The sequence below is a fragment of the Ambystoma mexicanum genome, chromosome 5q (genome assembly GCF_040938575.1).
Source record: "Ambystoma mexicanum isolate Mex_15411 chromosome 5q, UKY_AmexF1_1, whole genome shotgun sequence".
Classification (NCBI taxonomy): Eukaryota; Metazoa; Chordata; class Amphibia; order Caudata; family Ambystomatidae; genus Ambystoma; species Ambystoma mexicanum.
Genome location: NC_090933.1, coordinates 786,627,804 through 786,650,658, shown reverse-complemented (window position 1 = coordinate 786,650,658; position 22,855 = coordinate 786,627,804). Strand labels below are relative to the sequence as shown.

Here is a 22,855-nt window from a genome sequence, read left to right as displayed (position 1 = left end):
GGTTTTTAACTTCACATGGGACCAAGATTCAGCATGGTACTGATAGTACAATTGCTCTCGGTGCTCGCGCTCCCTAGTCAGTTAGCAATCATGAAATGCGCAGCGCACCGCAAGATCACAGATGATGTAGGAAAAGGGAATGCTTTCGCTGATCAGATAGCCAGACAAACTGCCACAGATCTTTGCACAGAAATGTATGCTCTAAGAGAAAGTAGGGATGTCTATGTAATAGACAAGGATATTGGGTCTGTGCGGGATATCCAAGCTGATGCCACAATGGAAGAATCTAGGAAATGGGCTGAAGGCTTGGTGAAATTAGATGATGGGTGTTGGGTGGACACAGATGAAGGGAAATGGTTGCTTCCTAATTCCTACATAGTCATGATGGTTACTATAGGACTCGGTCCTACACGTGTGTGCTTAGCAGATCACGAAAATGTTAGGGAAAGTCTGGGTAAATGATAAGATTTAAAAAATTGCTCAGCATTATGTCCAAAATTGCATGATTTGCCTACAGCACAATGTGGGGAAGGGGACAGTAACTCCAAAGGGTAGCTTTGGGCCTCCTTCTGTCCCGTTTGAAGCGATTCATTTTGATTTTATTGAGATGGAGCGGTGCAATAGCTTAAAATATGTCCTTGTGGTCATTTGTGCCTTTAGTAAATGGGTTGAGGCTTTCCCTGTCAAAGATGCTACAGCCATGACCACTGCGAAAATTATGATAAAAGGAGTATTTTCCGCGATTTGGGTTGCCAAGAGTCATTTGGTCGGACAATGGTCCACATTTTGTTGCTGCTGTAATTTTACAGATATGTACGGCACTACATATTGATAAGCGATTTCATTCGGCTAGACATCCTCAAAGTACCGGGTTGGTAGAGAGACATAACAGTATCCTAAAGAACAAGCTTGCCAAGAAGTGTGCCGGCACCAAACTAAAATGGCCGTACGCCTTACCGATTGTGTTACTAGCCATACGCACTACCCTTCAAACTAAGACTGGGCTCTCTCCATTTGAGGTGGTGATGGGGAGGCCTGCCAATATTTGGGGTCTTCTGAAACCTAAAGCACTGAGGAGTGTTGAGAATGTATTGCTTTCAGACTACTGTAACCAGTTGACTAAAAATCTGTATTTCATTTATCATCAGGTACAATCAGCTTTACCTGTACGCTACGAGGGCCCAGGTCACAACATCCGGCCTGGAAGCTGGGTCCTGGTGAGAGCATACGAGCGGTCTTCTTGCCTCGCGCCTCGCTGGCGGGGACCATTGCAGGTTTTGTTCGTCACCCAAACGGCAGTGCGGGTGGCTGGAAAGAAGAATTGGATACACGCGACGCATGTCAAGAAACTTCCTCACCTTACAGAAGAAGCAGAACCCCTCGCTAACTCTGCAATCGATGATCCTGAAGCAGCAAATAGCACTGAGTGTGAGTCGGAGAATCTCTCTGAGCCCGTGGGGCTTGGGGAACCTTCCATTTTGTCTCCACACTCTTTGGAAAAGTCATTTCCGGAAACCATTGCTCCGAATTCTGCAACTTCCGTTGCCCCAGATACGTTGCTTCCCTTAGGAAGTGACGTTACCTTATTTCCGGATCAAACAGCATCGGGAACCACCAGATATAATCTTCGGCGGAGAAAATAGACCTATGGCACGGTTCGACTGTGCATTCAAAGAAGGTAAGGATCATCGAGGGCTTGCTTTTGCCCAAATTTCAGAAAGGGGATTCTGTTGGCTAGGGTTGGGGAAGGACTAAGAAGCCGCGCGACCAGGGGGTTGGGGGGGGGAAAAGGGTGGGTCGCCAGCAACGAACATTGGGGTTTCCATCCGAAGACTACGATGCCTGCCACCGCTACTACTCGTATTGGACTTGTAAATAAGGGGGTGACCAACTTGGACAATGTGCCTGGGCCCCGAAAACGTATTTCTGTGTTTTGATGATGATATTTTGGGGTTTTATAGTAACTGCTTTAGGATTCTGGTACGTTGAGGAGATTTATCCTCTAGAGCCTCTTTTGCCAACTGAAATTGTACCTACTGTTTTTACTCCTTTGTACATTTGCATACTCTGTCACCTAGGGACTCAGCATAGACCGAAGTATCACAATCACAACAATACTTTGATGTTGATTATGAATTCAACACATGCCATTTTTAACAAAACCAATTGCTGGGTCTGCCGCATTTACCGCAACATGGGGATAAGGGGCTAGGTTGGTATATTCATCCCTTACCTTTGATGACTGCTTGTTATGCCTCTCTTAGAGCACTGTTCTTTGGCTGATGGAATGTTAGCATCTCAGGGAATTTTGATGCAACTAATTATTTGAAAAACGTGTTCCGACTCCCCTGGGATGCTCGCTTTTCGCAAATAGGAGTAAGTTCAATGTTGCTTCTATTAGGCCTTCTGATAGACTATCTCGTCCTTTCCAATCTTTGATTTCCTTTAAAATGGCTCTGATAGGCAATAAGGATCCGTGCCTCCTTCTTACTCTGTTAACCATAGCCCCGATTCAGTTTCTTTCTGCATACAGAGGAATGGCACCCGGTCAATGGGAGATTTTAAAGGTTGTGCCAACGTTGCAAATTTGACTGGAGAAAACAGACCTTTGTATGTAGGCGAACCTGTCTATTTCGATTGCGGTAATGTAGCATTTCCTTGGTTGCCCAGGGATTGGCAGGGAACCTGTTATTTAGGGATCCTGTTACCTGGGGTGTTCATAGCAAGTACTTTGGAAGTTTGAAAGGCTCGTCCATGGCGGGACGAGAATGGTGATACTCCCGCAGAAATCCTGGGAGATGTAGCAAAATCAGTTGTGCCATTTTGGGGGCATATAGCAAATTCCGAAGATATCGGGAGACTAGCGAGAGTACTGGAGAGAACCATCAACCGGACCACAGATATACTCTATAACATGACATTGGAGCAGAAAGCGATACGATTAGTAGCACTCCAGAACCGGATGGCATTAGATGTCATTCTGGCTGAACATGGTGGAGTATGTAAATTAGTGGGGTCCGCTTGCTGTGTTTTCGTACCAGATGCCTCCCCAACCATTTTCAAAGCAATTCAGAATCTGCACGTCCTTAGCTCAGAAGTGCATGTTCCCGAGGGGAACTGGCATCTTAGTGCTTGGTTTTGGGATTTCTTGCGATCTTGAGGTTGGAAGGTGCTTTCAGTCTTGCTGATCATTTTGGGAATTCTGCTATTCCTTTGTTGTTTTATCCAATGTCTCCCTAGTATATGTTCGATGCTAGGGGGATGTTGTGCTCAGGCGATAGGTACATAGGACATAAAGTATATGCCCCGGATAAAACTTCCAAGTAGTATGTGTTAAAAGAGATCTTAGTGAACGACCTGATGGCCTTAGATGTCTCTGACAGTTATTCAGGGTGTATGGACGATGACCTATGGAGTTACTTGCAAGGAGATCCGAAGTAGTCTTAGCACTTGGCATAGGCCAAAAGGAGAGTTTGTCAAACTGGATATTAAAATTATGCCTCCTATTGTAACGATTGTATGTATATTGGCCTACGCCAAGTTGCTTAAAACTGTACGCGAATAACTCTCTACGGCAAGGTCTTGACCTTAGAAATTGATGTAAGCCGCCATCTTGAATCAAGCCGCCATTTTAGGTTCTCTTGATGTGTAAAAGTCATCCTGTACATCAAAATGGTGGACGATGCCATTCCGAACAGAATCTGGTCGTCATGACCTCTGTACAGTTAACGTGTAACTTGCCTGCAGGCCACTTGTTAGGGTCGTGAACTGAGACCTTGTCCTTCTGTTGACCTGTGCGTAAATGGATTACCTGTATCAACGGAACTGATCTAGGCACATACTGATGTACATATTAAAAGTTGACCTGGCAGAGATCCTAGACCAGTAATACATTCATGGAATGGTTAACCCGCGAAGGGGTTGGACAAAAGGCTGGAGAAATGTATAAAAGCCTGAATGTCCCAATGTACAGTCTCTCACTGAATACATCGAACCCCAGTGAAATTTGTTGTGTTAAACTGAGGGCCGATGGCTATCCGATCTGTCATTGACTTTGTCACTGCTTGAGCTTAAAATAAAGAACTTTGTATGTTCCTTTGTAACCAGTGTTTGGTGTGTTTCCTTTGGGCTTCCAGGCCTCATATTTTTCTGTTTTCACAATATATGTAACTGTTGTACGATCTCCGGGGTTCTTGCGTCCCCCGAGGTCTGGTAGACACACGTCGCAGGGCGTGAAACTAGTTGGCCAACTGAGACTATTTGCTTTGCAATAAACCCTAGATTTTGGGAATACAACCTTGTGTGTGACGTATCAGTTTGTGTGTGGTGATTGTGCCTTGTTTCCATACACGAGGGTCCCTTCACGAGAACGAGATAAGGGTCTTGAAGCATTAGCTATGATTTGTTCTACTCCCGCAAATCCAGAGATTGCGTACAAACAATTGTGAGGAGCCAGGAATGGGGCACAGACACAGGGGTTTCATGGTTTTGGTCAAAGACTTATTAAAATAAAAGGGGGTTGAGAAATGCCTCCTTGCCCCTGCTCTAAAAGGGTGGATCTCTACCTAAAACAAAAAATGGGGGTTTGTCAATGTCAGAAGGTCCAAAGAACTATTCTGTCTGTCACATTCTAGAAATCAACTTTAAAAAGGTGAAAAGGGAAAAGGTCTGGCTTTTAGTAGTGTACAAATGATCAAAATGCGTAACTCCAACATAAAAAAAGTTCTAGAAGGATAGAGTTCCTTGTTCCAGAGGGCGATTCCCTTCCCCTGGATTTTTATATTCAAGAATATCAGTTCCTTAAGTTTCTCTTTATCAACAAAACAACTCGTATCCAAAACAACTTGGCTGTTACTCTGTATCTTGTTAGGATACCTGGTGTACTCTGCTATCAGGTTTTCTCTCCTCTTCAATGTTTCCACAACCTTTTGCTAGTTCTGATGTCCCCTTATCAGTACTTCCTTGGGTACTGTATATTACAAACTAATCAACTTGACAATGCCTGGTATGCTTTCCTGCCGGGGGTTTCTCACATGAACATGCTTACAACTTGCATCTGCCTGGTATAGTCTCCTGCCTCTCATGTGGGCTCTGCACACTTACAAACATGAGTCTTACTTCTTGACCTATCTGCAGCATTCAACACGGTCAACCACGACATCCTCATAACGAGATTAGAAGGATTGGAAACAACAAACACCGCCCTACTATGGATGAAATCCTTCCTAACAAACGGAAACCGTATGGATGCAACCTTTTAAATCCAACCTAAGAGAATCAACATGCAGAGTACCAAAAGGATCATCTTTCTCCCCGCTCCTATTCAACATCTACCTATATCTACTAAACAAAATCATCAAAAGATATGGCCTCAACTGCTACAATTACGCCGACGACACACAAAAAAGCTTCAAAATACAAGACACTCGGGAAGAAAACTCTAGAGATCTGCCTTCGTGAAATATTCAAATTGGATGAACATGAACCACCTCAAAATGAAGCCAGGTAAAACAGAGAATGATCATCATAAAAAACGGAGGAGACATCAACTACATCCCCTGGCCAAGAGAACGCGGCACGACACCAACTCCATCGTCTTTTGTAAAAAAAAAAAAAAAAAAAAAAAAAAAAAAAAACTGTCCTGATGGACAAGACAACAACCTCACCCTAGAACCACAAGAAAACGCTCTACTCTAGAAATGCTTATTTCTCCTTCGAGCGGCAAAAAAGGATACTACTGTTCCTGTCACTCGCCAACAAAACTCTTACCATCATCGCTCTGGTCATGTCCAGAGTAGATAATGCCAACAGCCTATACCTGGGCATGCCTGAACGACTTCTAAATAAACAATGCATACAAAAAACGGCAGCCAGACTCCTTCTCAAATTACCCCAAAGAGAACACATCACACCCGCGCTAAAAATACTACATTGGCTACCAATAAAACATTGAATACAATTCAAATCCGTGTGCATCACGCACACAGCTATACACAAACAAGGCGTAGAATTCCTGAGACACAAATTATGCCTACACCAGCCGACAAGAACGCTCAGATCAAGCAACGACATCCGCCTAGAACCAAAACCCTATAACAAAAGAAAACTGAGGATCCTTGTTCTCTCACCATGCACCGAAAACATGGAATGACCTACAAAGAATATACGGAACACAAGAAACCACCTAGTATTCAGGAAACTGCTCAAATCCTGGTTCTTCACTGCGTAACTAGAGGACAACCCACAAGAACGAAAACAACGATAAGAGACCAACCTCTGTCCCCACCAAACAACCGAGCATGAACAGAATCCAAGGAATGCACCCCACAACATACCTTATGACACCTTGAAAGATAGCCACAAGAGGAAGACACTATAGACTGAACACCCAGACAGACCAAGACAAAATCACTTCGATGACTCACCCACAACATCCCAGCCCGTACCACACCAAGTTCAACAGACATTCACATAGAAGGTGGGGTAAGTGGAGACCACTACTCCTGCTCCGAGACCCAAGGAGGAGAATAGACCCTTCAACCCCACTATACATACTCGCAAAGATGGCGTCTCTGCTTTTGGGTACTAAAACTGCTTTGAGGAATTGTGATTAGAAACAGTTTTTTGTGTAATACCCATTCCATGATCAGTGATTGAATGGGACCACATTCTAGTCTAGGGTGGTCTGTGCCACTCCTTCATGAGCCCATCCTTTTTACAGATTACCTATATGATATACTATGAAACTGTACAGCATATCAGAATATTATCCATCACTATATGGCACACTGACACCCTTTTTCTGTAATACTATAATTTTCAGAGATCTTGTTGGGGAGAACCGTTTGTAAAGCACGTATAGTGTGCTAATAATCTACAAGGAGATAGAAGCATTAAAAAAAAAATGGCATCTTGAGAATACCGAGTAAAGTGACTTCTTATAAGTGACCAAGACTGTCACTGGGTAAAAGTTATGGACATCATGTTACTTAACCCACAGTACTACAGAATAGATTTCAGATTTAAATATTGGCCATTCATGGACAAATGCTCACCTAAAAAATTACTGCATAGTTTTTAGGTGGTTAATGCTTATCAATATGCTACAGATTTAAAAAGAATTGTTTCCACCACATTCCTTCACGTTAATGCAGAAACTGTTTGGCAGTGGCAGTCTGCAGGTCAATAGATAAGAGGTTTAGTCTTTAGCCATCTAATGACATCCCAACTTAATTCAGTCCAGCAGGTGCCAATTGGACTCATGACCAACATGTTTGGAAAACCAAAATGAAGGCATGAAAAAATTAAAACAAATCTCTGCCACAGTTTGGCTAACTAATCCGGCAAATATATTTGCTCATTTATTTCAGGTTAGACCAGACAACTTAGTTCGTCACTTTCAAAAGACAGCAACATTGGAGAGGAGAGAGGGGGAATGTGCAGAAGAAAAGAGTCACAGAAAAAAGGTAAGGGGTAGAAAGAGCGAGTAAGACCATGTGAGAGAATTATCATGCCAGGTTAGTGTGAGAGAATGAGTGTGCAGTGAAGAAAGTAATGAAAGGAAATATGAATTAATACTTTCGTAGACTGTGTAAGATTAACAACCTAAGCCTAACCAATGTGTGATTAAATATAAAATAAAATGTATACTTCAGCAGAACAATTGCTTATCTGCGCTGGATTTTGTAAAAATTCCAAGTAAACGGAGATGAAGCTGCATGCCCTCTATATCAGCCTTCTGCAAGGCTGTCTTGAACTGACCTTATTGTTAAAATTGACAACACTGATGTTAAGAAGGGCATGGGATTGATGCATTTATTGGCGAGAATTACGTTATGAAAGTAAACATTGCTCAATACAAATACACACACGCAAACAGTTTCGGTGTTCCCACTGACTTTGCAAAAAAAAAAATAAGAGCTCCCAAACAGTTTATTTCCACCCATCCCTTTGCAAACCTCATCAAATTCTTCGCCAAATCCGGCTGGTCGGGATATGGCATCCGAGATCTCCTGAGCAACCTCTTGCTGCTCTGTAATATCCTGCATCAATGTATCGATTTTGTCAATATCCCTGGAAAAGAAGCACACTGGTTAGGAACATGGCTGGTTATCCACCTCAGGGGAGTTAATATTTCAATGCATTTCAAGCCATATTAAGAGTTCAATTTGTCAACATTTTTATAAAACGAATGTGACAAAAATATGCCAACATAACAGGTGATTTAATTTGTAACAAAACATTCACTTTCTACCCACTGTCACTTATCTTTATTTCAGAAAGTGAACTAAATTCCAAGAAAGTACAAAACACATATATATACACAACATTAAAATCATCAGCTGCAAAGTAAAATATTTCCAAGAACGAATAAATGTATCTGCATGAATTAATAAACCACATTTCAAACCTAAAAACAGGTTCATACTGTATATTTATAACATGTTATTGGTTGACATTGTGTCTCTTATGGTGCGTATTTGATGTAGCGAAAGATACATTTGCAGAGTGCTGGTCTGGTGGTGCAAATATGAAACTCAACGTCAACTCTACCTAGTTAATTCCAGCATATATATAAGAGGAAATAAATACCTTCTTGCTGCTGCGTTAAAGGCATGGTCTAGTAAAAATTTGTATTGTCCCTACGGGTCGGCCATGTTTTTTTAAGCCTCAGTGGCTCGATTTTAGAAAACTTTCCTTACCCGAGTTTTCGTCCATTAAACGCACGTGAAAACAGGCACCAGGGAGCCGCCATTTTGTGATAATCCTATCACTTGCCGCATCGCCCTGGCTGACCTGCTTTTGCGGCACTAAATCAATTCCCCCGCCCCTGAGCCTGACATTATCAAAACATTCATATTCCCCGCCTCTCTCCGTGACGTTACTGTGCTGCGTAGGCAAACGCGCCCAGTCTTCTACGCGACTTCACACAGAACCCGGAAACCAACACAGACCATCTCACAACACAGCGCGCCACAATTCGGAATATGAAACTGTACTTTAAAATCAAACAGCAACACGATACATTTGGTAAAGTACATTTATTTGACATTAAATGTTTAGAGAATATTCAGCAATTGCCATATGAACTCTGAAAGCCATTTATTTTCGTTCATCTGTATCCGCAATGGCACACAGGGTGTTGCTTTTTGTTAAAAGAAGCACTTTGGAAGCACGGTGAACCGCAAGGCTGTTCGATCAACTAGGCACTAGTCCATCATAAAGGTTGATATGTTGCTTCTAGCCACTAGTACAGCGTAAGGGCATGTGGGCCTTTGGCGATCGTCCCATAAAATTGTCAGTGTGCTCCAGTTGTTCACACGAAGCTGCAGGTGTCTCACGAAGAAACCATCTGCTGGTGTCCCAAACCGATGGCAGTAGCAGAAGGGGAGAAAAAACCTGTTATGAAAACAAAAAAATGATAATTAGTCTCACCAGCCGATCTTCATTAATATTACTCTATTTATTACAGCCGATCAGAAACTATTTGCTTGTAAGGATAGTTCAATGGAGTATGTTCGGCTCTAAAATCAATGCGAAAAGTAACGAAATAAATCGAGGCCAACACACAATGATAAACAACAGTTAGTCTACATGCGTGAGGAATGATATGATATATGATATGGCATTTGTAATACTCAAGTGTTTCAAGGCGTGACGAGGCAGGTGGGGAACAAGGGCAGACAGACAACGATCCTACTAGGCCAGGTGTCTTTCTGATTGCGCATGGGGAAAGGGGGGGGTAAAAGTGCTGTACATGGTTAGTCGAATACAAGATAAATAATAGGGCCAGCTGGTGGCAAGTGCAAGGTAAATGCCGGGTGAAGGGGCTGAAGGATACAGAGACAGTCCCGTAGTGCAGGTAAGGCAGTGCAGGGAAAAGTGGCTGGGCCAAGGACCGAGATCGGTGAGACCAGTGGACCTGCATGCCCATGTGCCCACTACAAACACGTTTTCCTTGCTTTTCCTAGCTCTTTATTAATTCATTTATTCATGCATCCATTCATTAAATCTTCATTCAGGTATAAAAACGGTGTACAGAGTTACTCACATTATATTTGAAATTTCCATTGTGTCTCTTCGTAATGCAGTCTGTAAAATGGACCGTGCTCTTGACAACGATTTTTCGTATACTGAACTAAAATGAAACTCGGTCTAGTTTCTGAATTTTCTGCCTTATCGTCTTACGTTATTGCGCACCCCCTTCAAATGTAGTTCTTTCGGCATGGTCCCTGTCTCAAGGTCAAAAAACAATAGACCCTTATACTTCCGGTGCGACTTTTGGGCCTCATCTGGGCGCGAGCTGAAAATCAAAGCCGCTGTCCTTCGCATTCTTTATTTGCAACATCACGTAGTAAAGGCATCTGTGAGAACTTGAAGTTTAGAATCCCTCTATGTAGTGCGCCTCAATGTGCAAATGCGAACTGGCTTCTCTCCCAAATGCCACGGCCAGCTTGGCGCGTTCTAAGTCCCCCAATTTTGTCCCCGTTGTCTGCGAGCTTTGCAGCCCAAATTGAGACATTTAATTTTTGGCGGAAGGTCAGGGAAAGTATAAAGTACCACAGGAGTTCAGTTAAAAGTGAGATTTATTGTTTGTTTTATTATTTGCAATACGCAAGCCTCCCCTCCGTTAACAGTGCGCAACAGTGCGCAGCATTTACATTTACATGAGATGAGACATGAGAAAAATATATACATACACATATATGAGGTGAATAGAGAGAATTCAAAGATGACACCCAGCTTGTTCGCCACCCATGATGGTGAAGGTAGGGGTTAGGGTTACAGGTACACTGTACAATAACATTTATTTACAAAAAGACAATCGTATTGCAATTATTTAAACCGGATTTGTACTTCACAACCAGCTGTGCTTCGGCTGGGCATGGCACAGTCACAATGTTCGGTGGCAATGGATCACTGCTCTGCACAGAAACGTCCAAAATTCCACATCTGTGCTTCTCTAACACAGCAACAATAAGGCCTTTCACAAAGTCGAACTGCATTTCATCATAGACTGGTTTGATCACCCATTGCTTACTTCGTTTTGAAAACACCTTAGTGTAGCGAGGCATCCTTACTTTACCCCTAGTCCTAGATTGTTCACGTCCGACATTGCTGTTATGGGCCAAGACCGCTAGTAGAGTGCAATGTTTCATGCCCCGAAAGCTAAAATGCAAGCGCTTTGGCCTGTACTTTTGGCACATATTGTGGAACACCTCCAAATCTCCTGTGTGACAGAATTCTGTCAGTCCTCTCAAATCTCTTGATAGAGTTTTGTCGAAAACAATCTTCTCAATGGCTTTGTGTGTCGGTGAATATGGAATCAACCACTTCTTCCATGCCTCCTCTGGGGACAAAGGGCCATGTTCACATTGGTTTAAATGTTGATTTTCTGTCCAGCGGTTAACGTTGGTACAGTGGTGCATCAGTGACCGCCATTTTTCAAGTAGTATTTCCACTGACCCTTCACAAGTTTTTGAGCTCCACCAAAGATGGTTGGTGATAGAATGTGACCACTGCAAAATACTTTCAAAACCTTTTTTTTTTCCTGCAGCCGAGATTATCTTACTGATTGATTTAGCAAGATGCCATACGTCAAATTGATGATTAATATATGGAAACTGCTCTCTCATTGTCTTGGCAATTGAAACGTGTCTGTCCGTGGCTATGAGGTCGATGTGCATTCCCCTTGATTGTAGATATTCCACCGATTTTATAAATCCTAGTTTCTCCATGGCCACTGACGATGTACATTGTGTTATCTGCACGAACACCGAACTCACAATTTTCTTACTATCCATGTCCTGAAAGTGGTAGGTGCAGTACTTGGCAGAAAATCCAGGGCTGTCGCACTGTCCATCGCCGGCTAGCCTGAAATCGTTTGCCTTCGAATGTACTTGCTAGAGACGATTGATCAATTTTCCAAGTATCACTAATGGCCGAAAACAGATAATCACGTTGGTATATGTAGTACAGCGATTTAGAAATGAAATGGAGTCCCACAAACTGAAAGAAAGCCTCTAACTTTCTAAAACTGGAGCCACTAAAAAGTGATGCAGCTGCACACAGTAGATTGCCTGCTGGCATTTTTCCCAGCATCGTTTGTGCAGACCATGAGAACCTATGATTTAATCTACAGGCGGCATTCATTTTGACGTTACTGCCTTTTATTTGACGAGTCACATTAATCAATGGCTTCCCACGTACTTTCCCTCTAACGGAATGCACACATTTCAGCATACTTATAATTTCCATCAAACAACTGTCGAATACAATGTATTTGCTCGCTTTCATTAGACTGTCATCCTGCGTCAACGTTGTTTCGGCCTGTGACGTTGTGGAGATTGACACATTGGAAAGTAATATCGCTGATATCAAGTTCTGATGCGTCTATGGATGCTGCGGCTGGTTCATTCTCTGTCATTTTGACATCTATTACTTCAACATTGATGGGAGAACACAACAATGTCGACAGGTTTTTGGGTGGCAAATTTTTGGCGGGTGTAGAATGTGTAAATTGATCTGCAACTACTTCAGAGCTATCTTCAATACATTCAATAACATCTTCTTGTGGTGGTGCGGTCGCACTGTAGCAATGGTCCAATGCAACTTTGCTGTATTCTCCAAACACAGTTAATTCATGTTCTGGCCATTGGACAGGAGCATCTCGAGCCTGAACACGCCTCGCCTCAATTAATAGTTCCTCCATAGTGTACATGGTCTGGCAAGCAACATCTCTCATTCGCTTCACTGTCTGTGTATGTATAGTTCTGACACCCACGGGTAACTGGAGGAGAGATTGGAAAAGGGATGTTCAGTTTAAACACAAGATGGAGTGTAGTAGAATTGACTGGAAAAAAACATAATAGTCCCCAGCACAAACATTTTTTTAAAATTATGAACTGTTTGTAACTAACTTTTTTTGTTTTTTTTTCTTTGCAACTTTATTGACTCGACCTTCAACATCTGCACGCTGTAGCTCCGATTCGTTTCCGCATGTCCTCCCTTACTCTTGCGCTGCAACGACTATATTTTCTGTATCCGCATAGACAGCACGGAATGAGGCTCCATCATCTCCCTGAAACATAGTACTTTCATTACTATGTATAAAAATATTATTAGCATAAAACACAGGTACATCTCAATAGCCAAACACGATTTAAACATTGTGTGCAACAATCAAACGACAAGTATTCGACCAGTGATGATCTATTTCGATGGAACTGTCAGTATCCATACCTCTGGCTCTGCATGGACTGCCATGAATGGTTGTATTGGAGAGGAGGCATCAACATCTCCCTGAAACACAGTACTTGCATTAGTATGGTTTTCAATTTGGAAACATAACACACACTTGGGGTCGACGGCACAGGTACATATTAAGAGATAACCACAAATAATGCATTGTCTAAAAGAATCAAGGAAAATCTAAATATGATCACATTTCATCGACTTATTTGTCCGATTTATTTACATCTGCATCATCTAAATTGGATGTTGTGATTGTAGTGGAAGCTTCGTCGTCTCCCTGAAACACAGCACTTGCGTTAATAGGGAAGAAAGTATAGCAAATGGAATCACGTTATATGATCACGCATGATGGAGCTGTCAGTATCCATACCTCGTGCTGCTGAAGAATATCTATGGATGTTGCAAATGTAGTGCGCACTTCCGAAAGATGTTGCGCCAATTCGTATACGCATGGTCCCGCTTCCACTTCACCTGGAATTACTTGAATGTCAGTCTCTGCATCAAGTGCAGGGGTTGACGCTCCATCATCTGCCTGAAACATGGTACTTGCATTAGTGAGGATTACAATAGTGAAAACATAACACACACCTGGGGTCGACAGCACAGGTACATATCAACGGCTAACCACGAATGAAACATTGTGTAGAACAATCAAACGACAAGAATTCCAGCTCTGATGATGACGCTCGATGGAGCCGTCAGTATCCATACCTCCTGCTGGTGAAGAACATCTAGAAATGTTGTAGATGTGGTGGACGCTTCAGCATCTCCCTGAAAGACAGTACTTTCATTAGTATGGATAACACTAACTATAACTGAAAACAAACACTAGTGGACGATAACTAAGGTGTATATCAATTGGAAAGCACTAACCAAACATTCGGTAAAATAATTACACGATAGAATAAAACTATTACTTGACATGCATAAAACAAGTCTGTAGCGGATTAGCCTAGTAAGATTACCTGATACGCGCTAGAAGTGGTTGATAACTGCGGCCACGTCAAGGATATAGAATGTGCTTGCTTCAGATTCAAGGGATAGTCAAGGAGTTGTAAAGGTAAATTAATGATTGATAATGAAATGCCAATATTAAAAATAGCCATGTAAGGCGACAGAATACTTGAAAAATGCTCAATACAGCACAGTTCCCTGTTCCCATTTATATACATTGCGTTTGTGGGTTATGAAATCGAAAAAGAATATATTGATAAATGTCATTATTCAAAAAACTATACACTCATATCAATATCGAAATTATTACAAGGGATAGAACATCTACAATATCAATTAATCCATTCGGCTACCTACACACTACCGCAAGGCCTAAAGCTAAATCCGGACACTTGACTCACCGGTGGTGGAATGTGGACGAATAGAGTGGGAATAGCGTTTGAGCAATTTCCGTTGTCGTTCGCCGTTTATTCTTCTTTGTTACCCAAGATGTTGTGTACATGTCCAAGGAAAAGTGCCGGCTGCAGATGCGGTATCGATCACCCCTCTTGTCCTTTAAGACTTGTTGGACTCTACTTTCCAGCTCATCCAGTGGATATCCGCAATGTCTGACCCATTCTCTTATTCGATCAACAGTTTTCAGGAATACATGCATTGTAGTGCCTTCAGATTTCGCATGAGTCTTCGAAGGGCAACCGCTAATCGAACAGGCAGGCAATGTTGATAAATGTGAAAAGTAAATATCGACATTATTATACAATCTTCAAGAATAAAGATTTTGTTACGCTCACCTGGTTCCCACGGGGGCGTCGACCGGAACTGGGCCGCTGTTATTTCCACCAGTGTGACGTGTAGCGCCGAGATGACTGACTGGACTGGCCCGCTCAGCCTAGTTTGTCTGGCTCGCAAGAAAATTCTTCTGCAAAGGAGAAGAGGAATTAATCACCCATGGAATTGAGTGTCAACCCACCTTCCCCACTCCCGTTGTCTTCCCACAGATCACTCTTGATGCCCCCTCCTTAGTCTCACCTGATGGTTTGGAAGGATGAGCTCTCCATCCTGCGTCGACCGCAGGGGCGCGTTGATGACCAGTTACTTCACTGGTGTAGAGGAATTGGTGAGTTCCAGTATTGACTCTAAAGTCCAATTGTTCATAAGAGTTCAAATGTCAGCTCTTCACTCTGTCTGATTCCTTGCAGGTTGCCGATTAATCCACTCGAAGATTTCCAAATGGCACTCGGTAAGATTTAGGTAAGTCTATTGTGGTTTTCCCCTTAGGGGCTAGGGTACGGCGATGAAGCAGAGTTGACTGCGCCGACCCGAGATGAGGTGAGTACCTCCCGTGGTAAATCAGGTAAGTCCTTGGGGGTAGCTTGTATAGCCTTAGAGAGTCCCCTTGCTCACCTTGCTGTCTTTGTCTCCTTAGGTGTCGGAGGGCGGCCGCGAGATGGAGAGAGCGTGATGGAATGCTGAAGTACCGCCAAGCAGGTGAGTTCAGCGCGGCGCCGTAGGAATGCGAAGCGATGCTTCAAAGACTTCTGTCTTTCAGCTCCGTGGTGAGATGGGTCAGGATTCAGGTAAGGATTAAAGTTAAAACTCCTGTTCTAACCTTTATCCTTCTTGTCTTCTTGTTTCAGGAGTCCCAGAACTGAAGTGGGCGTGGCTGAAGACTGGAGCTGCTGAAAACACGGTGAGCGTTACGCTGCAGCAAGCAGAATAACGCGAAGCATATGTGGCTGTCCGGGAGTGGTTTAAATAGCCTTGGAAGAAGATCCAGGTAAGTATTCTTCCACAGCCCCACCCAAGTAACAAAATAGTACCTTCAGTAAAATAGTCCCTCCTAAGCCTCATTTGGCTTGAGTCTTCATGGAGCATGGTCTGTCTCAGGTGAGTATGCAGCATGGTCTGCTTCAGGTAAGTTATCAATAATGAGCCTGGCTCCCATGGCGCCAGGACTGCACCCAAACAGCCCCTAACTGGGGCTTTTGGGCATGCTCCAAGTGGCATGATGCCTGCTTCCGGGGCTGCTGGGCCTGCTCTGGTCTTCCGGGGGCAGGCTTCATGACAGCTTTGATACAAAAGTAAATGAATCATACAATGATCAATGCAAGGTTTGTTTTGGTCGCAGGAACTATACCAGTTCATTATGTGCGGCTTAGTATTTTCATAAATTGCAGAAATGTATAAATGATGTGACTAATATCTGAACATGTGACTCGTCCCTTGGATGTTCTGTCTTGCACGAGAAGGAAACATGCTTACATTATAGACTGGACCCCCCCCGAATGATGCAATTCGATGTCAACAGACACAGATGAAAATAAATAGATCTATTGATAGCATAGCAATGGAAACTCAAGTCAATAGCAATGAGACCAATGAACATAGCACTATTGTGTACTCTACTCGCAAATAGATAGAAATTTAAAAATCTGCGAAATATGACTAGGATACATGGCCTTACCTTGACCAACAAACAGTTGGATTCAGCAAGCAGAGCAGTATGTTTCAGGAGAATAGGTGGGTGGCCACAGGTAGCACACTGATGGGTTTGCTCTAAGCGGTCACAGAAGTTCACGGATAGCACGACGACGAGGAAGATTAGCGTAGATCTCAGTGGTTGCCAGGTAGCACGTTCAGGAGTTGACTTGCAAAGCACAAAGATGTTCTCATGAGACATATCAAGTGGTTTATAAAGTATTAGAAACAGGGGTGTGTTTGTGAATGAATGACGTATGTATGTCGTGGTCTTAGGGGGGCGGCCTGCTTGAAGGGGAGGCCTGGCTGGAGACACGGGTCTGAGGAGGCCATGTGAGCAATGGCCCCTTGGCATGGGATACCTTTTGAAGTGTACATGCAGTTTGGCACCTTGGCCTTTCACGCCCCTGACAGCGCGCATCCCCGGGTGCGAACCGCCTTTCATAGAGGGGGGGGGGGATGGATGGGCCTGGGGCGTGCAGATAAGGCACAGGAAGACTGCTGAATGGAGACATACTTATGTGGATTGCAGGGGGGTGGCCTGCTTCAAGGGGAGGCCTGGCTGGAGACACGGGGCCTGAGGAGGCCATGTGACCGATGGCCTCTTGGCGTGGGATACCTTTTGAAGTGTACATGCAGTTTGGCACCTTGGCCTTTCGCGCCCCTGACAGCCCCCCATGCCAGCGCTCATCCACTGGCGTGAACCGCCTTTGATAGTATATCGTTGCTTATCAATAACAAATGCCACATACCAGAGATTCTTGTGAGCACAGACCCACACTTCAACCAGTGTATTATAGTGGTCAAGACCCTAAGGCCTGTATAATCCAATGGTAATTGTTAGTATAGATATATGTGTGACTTTTATAGAGACATAACCTACTGAAAGACTTTGAACAAGTGTTATTTAGTGCATGCATTATCGAGTATATGTTATGTTAGCTTAGATAGATAGATAGTGACCACCCTGCTTCACAGCGACCAGACATTCACCCATTCGGAGCACAGATGTCTGACGTCCATCCTTGAATGGAGACACACTTGATTCATTTAAAAAAATCGAAACAACCTTTGTTAAAATATATGTGGTGTTTTATTTTGTATCTTTTTTTCATGACACAAAAATACAAGACTTTAAAGATTATACAGGTCAGGTTGCAGCACAGCGAGAGAAAATCCCCTGTACTGACCGCTGTCACTCGGGAACGTTTCTCTAATGGCACAAACGGCACAGGCGGGTATCACTCTTCGAATGCGGTGTCTAAGCCTCCCGTGGAGCCACCATGTAAAGGAACGATAGGCCACCAGCCTGTACCACCTGTGAAAAGGAATGAAACAAACTGTTTTCAAATGACCAAGATAAGTTTAATAAACGTTTGTTGTCAATGACAATTCTTGTAACTAATGGAATTCTGCACGGAGAAATGCTATCTAGACAATGCACACTATTGAACGACTTACATGCGTTACAATGATATGTAGATGTAATTTTGGATATAGTAGAAGAACATGAAATAGGAGTGGCATGACAAGCAGAGTATACTTACTCGTTACTCGGATTACGAGGACGAACAGTTGCGTGAAGTTCGTGCATAAGCACCATCATTATTCTCAACACGGCCCGTGTGAGGCAGGCTGCCCTGAAGTCCGGCAGCTCGGTGATGCATTGCGGTCGTGGCTCACCTTCCGAAATGTAGGCCAGGTATCCCGAGTTTTCTCGGCAGCAGCAGTTCTCCTCCTCGGTTGGCATTAGCTCGCACCGATTGCATGTGCACCAGGTGGAGACGCCATCCATGTGACTAGGCCCAGGCTCTTCATCTGTTGATTCGTCCTGCCAACTGCCGTCCGAATCCCCATCGTTTTCGCGTGCTTCCCTTTCCAGTAGTTCCTCCTCGGTATACTCAGGCTCGTACATGTAGGGCATTATTGTAGCCATTGTGTGGTAAACAAAGTAAAATAATTTACCGAGATGGTACAGGTGTTCACATGGGCTACAAGCGGCGAAGGTAGCTGACCAGAGCACAGAAACGAGTCACAAAATACTCTAAGTAACACAGAGAGAGGAATGGAATCGAAAATCTGCTGCTGTGTGTTGTGAAACGGTCTGTTTATACTTATTGAGGAAAGAGGCGTCCTGCCATTTCCATGGCGACACGTCATTAGCTGAAGCGCAGCGAATGTTGACACAAGACGTGCTTTGGCATTGGGAAATGGGCGGTACGAGTCTGCTGATGACAGGCTCAGGGGCGGGGGAATTGATTTAGTGCCGCAGAAGCAGGTCAGCCAGGGCGATGCGGTAAGTGATAGGATTATCACAAAATGGCGGCTCCCTGGTGCCTGTTTTCACGTGCGTTTAATGGACGAAAACTCGGGTAAGGTCCATAGGAAAGTTTTCTAAAATCGAGCCACTTAGGCTTAAAAAAACATGGCCGACCTGTAGGGACAATACAATTGTTTACTAGACCATGCCTTTAAGTGGGCAGAATAAAATAAGGAATTAAATATGAATTCAAAACATTACTACAGCAGCATTTACAGTTACTTCCAGGCCCAGTGCCCCAGTTTATTGTATGCGGCTAAAGGGAGTGTGTTTGTTTTAAATTTGATACAAAGTGCTCTGTCCCTTAGCTTTGTCGGCCAATCCAATCCAAATATGAATTACATGTCAGATGTCCTGAATAAGAAAGAATATTTCACTGTGGATTTGAGAGACTTCTCCTTCACTCGCTTTGTCCCTGGACGTTAGAAATTGATTCCATATCTCTTTATTCAATTGATCACTTGTAAGGTGATTTATACAACAGAATAGTATTTCAAAGCGCCACAAGGCTAAATGGGAAGGGAACAGGGGAAATAACAGTGGCAAGAAACAACAAACAATAATATATTTACAGTCGTGATCCTACTAGGTCTTGTGGAACTTGGCAAGCGCATTGATGAGAAGTGCGGGTGAGGGGGGATGGAAAGGGGAGCAGAAGAGTGGACAAGTGCTAGAGGGGGGGCAAGAGGTAAGTGCTGAGGGGAGCCAGGAGGAGCACCTCAGGCTAAGTCCTAGTAAAGGCAGCTCTCAAGGGCGGTATGTGGAGCAACTAGGCAGTGGCCTGCAGGGCAATGCAGTGGAGGCTGCAGGTAATGACGGGAGAAGGGCCTGAGAGCCTGCAAGGTTCATGAGGATCAGGCCACCGGTCACAGCAGCAGTGGGGTGATTAGCAAGGAAGGGAAAGAGGTAGAAAAGAGCAGAGTTTTGAGCAGTTTCCTGAAGTTAAGGTGGGCCGGCTCAAATCTGAGAAGGGCAGGGAGGCTGTTTCAAAGGGAGGCACCACCCGCGCAGAGAGATCGTTCCCCCACTCTCTGCTTACAGAAGCATTTGACAAAGTTGGAATTAGAGGAGCGTAGGGTTTGAGCAGGGGAGTATTTAGGGAGGGAAAGTTGGAGATAACGTGGTCCCGGCCCCAGAAGGCCTTGTGGATGATGCAGAGGGTCTTTAATTTTATCCTTGTAGCCAGTGGACAGATTTTAAGGATGGAGAGGTACGGTCATTTGAGGCCAGGGATAAATCTTGCAGCCTTATTCTGGATTAGCTGGAGGGGGCGGAGAGAGGGAGATTGAGAAAGAGGCTGTTGCAGTAGTCCAGCCTGTAAAGGACCAGAGCTCTGGAGACATTGAACTTCTGGGGAAGGTGAGAAAAGGAAGAACGCCTCTGAGGAGGTGGAGCTGGAAGTGGGACTTTTTGCTAAGGTCCATGATGTGGGGGGTGAAGAAGAGGGCGGAGTCGAAGATGACCCAAGGTTTTTGGCCTCACTAGATTGTGAGAATAGAGGGCCCAGAGAGGAAGGCCATAGGGTAGGAGGAAAAGAGGGCACAGGTGTCCCGATGGGGAGGAGCTCCGTCTTATTAAGACAGATCGTTCGCTGAACACCATGCCTGAATGGCGGACAGACCGTCAAGGATGAGAGAGGAAGAATAGGAGGAAGTTGAGGGAAGTTTGAATAAAGCTGTGCATCATCGGCATAACACTGGAAATGAGGATAGAGTGAGAAGATCAGATGAGCAAGAGGGGCAAGATAGATATTGAAGAGCAAAGGCGATAGGATAGAGCGCTGGGGGACACCACAGGTAGAAAGGGTGGTGAAGAAGGAGAAAGGGCCCAAATGCAGCTCGGAAGGGTGGTCAGTGGGGAAAGGGGTCAGCCAATCCAGTCACCGGTCAGTGATGCTGAAGGTGCCACACAGTCATTTTATGAGGATGGAATGGTTGACTGTGAAAAGCAGAGGAGAGATCAAGGACAATGTGAACAGCAGGAGAGTCGAGTCGAGATTTGCGAGCAAGGTTTCACAAGTGTTCAGGAAAGCAGTTTCCATCCCTCTGGATGCCCATAAAACAGATTGGAGGTCATGAATGACAAGATCAGTGTAAAGGATCAGTTGGGGGGGAGGGGTGGGGGCAACTTTTCCAAGAGTTTACCCAGGAAGGGGGTAATAGAGATAGGGCAATAGTTAGGGGTCAGCAGGAAGCTTTTTTAAGAGAGGGTCCACAAGGGAGTGCTTGAGGGATAGAGGGAAAGAACCAATGGCGAAGGAGTGGTTACAGAGGTCTGCAAGGGCAGGGACAAAGTGGGGGGGGATGTCCATAATGGTTCTGGAGGAGAAGGCGAGAACCTGTGGAGGGGGCCTTTATAGAGTGGTCCCTAGAGATCTCGTCCAGTATTATGGGCAGGAGGGAGGAGAGAAAGGGGGGCCAGGGGAGAGGGAGAGGATATGGGGGGTGGGGGGGGGCGAGAGAGGACAGGATGTCCTGACGTTTGGATGTGATGTGGGAGGCTAAGGCAGTACAAAGGGCCTGGAAAGGAAGGAGAGATGTGGAGACTGCAAGCGGATTGGCAAGTTCCTTGTACATTTTGAAAAGTTTGTCGATGTGGTTAGAGGCTTCAGTGATGCGTTAGATGTGGGCCCAATTTTTTGGAGCAGAGAGGCTATATTGCCTTTGTAGCAGGCCAGTTTGTCAGAGGATGAGCCGAATGTCTGCCAGTTCCATTCAAAAACTCTGCGCTTGCGCTTCAGAGATGCTAGATCAGAGTTGTAACAGCTGTTCTTGGTGGCAGGTTTTAGACAGAGCCTCATGGAAGGGGCAAGGATGTCAAGAGTATTGGAGATGGCAAGATGCAGATTAGCAAGGGCAGAGGATGAGTCCAGAGCAGGGAAGAGGGGGAGATGAAGGTGGAGGCAAAATCAGCAGCTGACACTTGTTTCATCGGTCGAATGACGGTGAAGGAGGCGGACAGTGCAGGGGGTGGCTCGGATAGCAGGCCAAGGGGTCACAGATCGGAGGAAAGGAGAGAGTGATCAGACCAAGTGGGGTGGGGGTGTGGTTACCGGATAAGTATGTGATGAGGCCATCAAGAGTGTGGCCAGCAGAGCGAGTCAGGCCGGAAGGAAGAATAGTGAGAGGGAGTCAGAGGACCTGAAACGGAGAGGTGGATGATTCAAGAGAGTTGAGGTGGATGTTGAAGTCACCAAGGAGGAGGAGTTTAGAAGAAGAGGCTGAAAGAGATGAGGCACGGTCGGCCCATTCAGAGAGGAAGAGGGAGCTAGGGCCAGGGGGTCTGTAGATAGTGGCGAGGGTGAGAGAAAGTGGGGCAAGACTCCCAGCCTACAGATGAGGCATTCAAAACAGGAGTAGGGGTTGAGTAGGAATGATGGGGGCAGGGACCCACTGAAGGAAAATCCGGGCCACTCCACCTCCAGTCCTGTTGGATATGCGTTTGGTGAGGATTTTGTAGCCCTCAGGAAGGATAGTGAAGAGCAGCGAGAGCAAGGAGGACTTCCCAACTAGTGCCACCATTAATGGGTGAGGAGGAGAAAGAGTGGAGACCAGATTTGGGGGGGGGGGGTCCACTGATCAGGAGAGGGGATAGTGAAGGGGATGCCTGTGAAAGTCTGGCTGGAAGTGGTGTTGATGCAAGTGTCCACGATAATAAGGCCTGGGTTAGAGTCCAGGTGAGCTTTTTTCAGTTTCCTTCTTCCAGACTTCACTAGAGAGGAAGGATAAGTGATAAAATAGCAGCTAGAATAGATGAGAGAGATGGAGTGCCATGGGAGTAGCAGGGTGGAGGGTGGGGGGACAGAACAGAGCTGCACAGTGCACAGGAATTCTGGCCTAACCGCCGGGG

General features: G+C 44.7%; 1 protein-coding gene across 1 annotated transcript in view; it reads right to left on the bottom strand.

The window, feature by feature from the left end:
• The window catches only part of CHMP4C (charged multivesicular body protein 4C), a 184,932-nt gene that overhangs the window by 81,783 nt on the left and 80,294 nt on the right, over positions 1-22,855 (bottom strand). Inside the window, exon 3 of the mRNA XM_069621277.1 lies at positions 7,959-8,073. Within this exon, the coding sequence (XP_069477378.1) occupies positions 7,959-8,073 (115 nt within the window). The remainder of the gene's footprint in view (positions 1-7,958; positions 8,074-22,855) is intronic.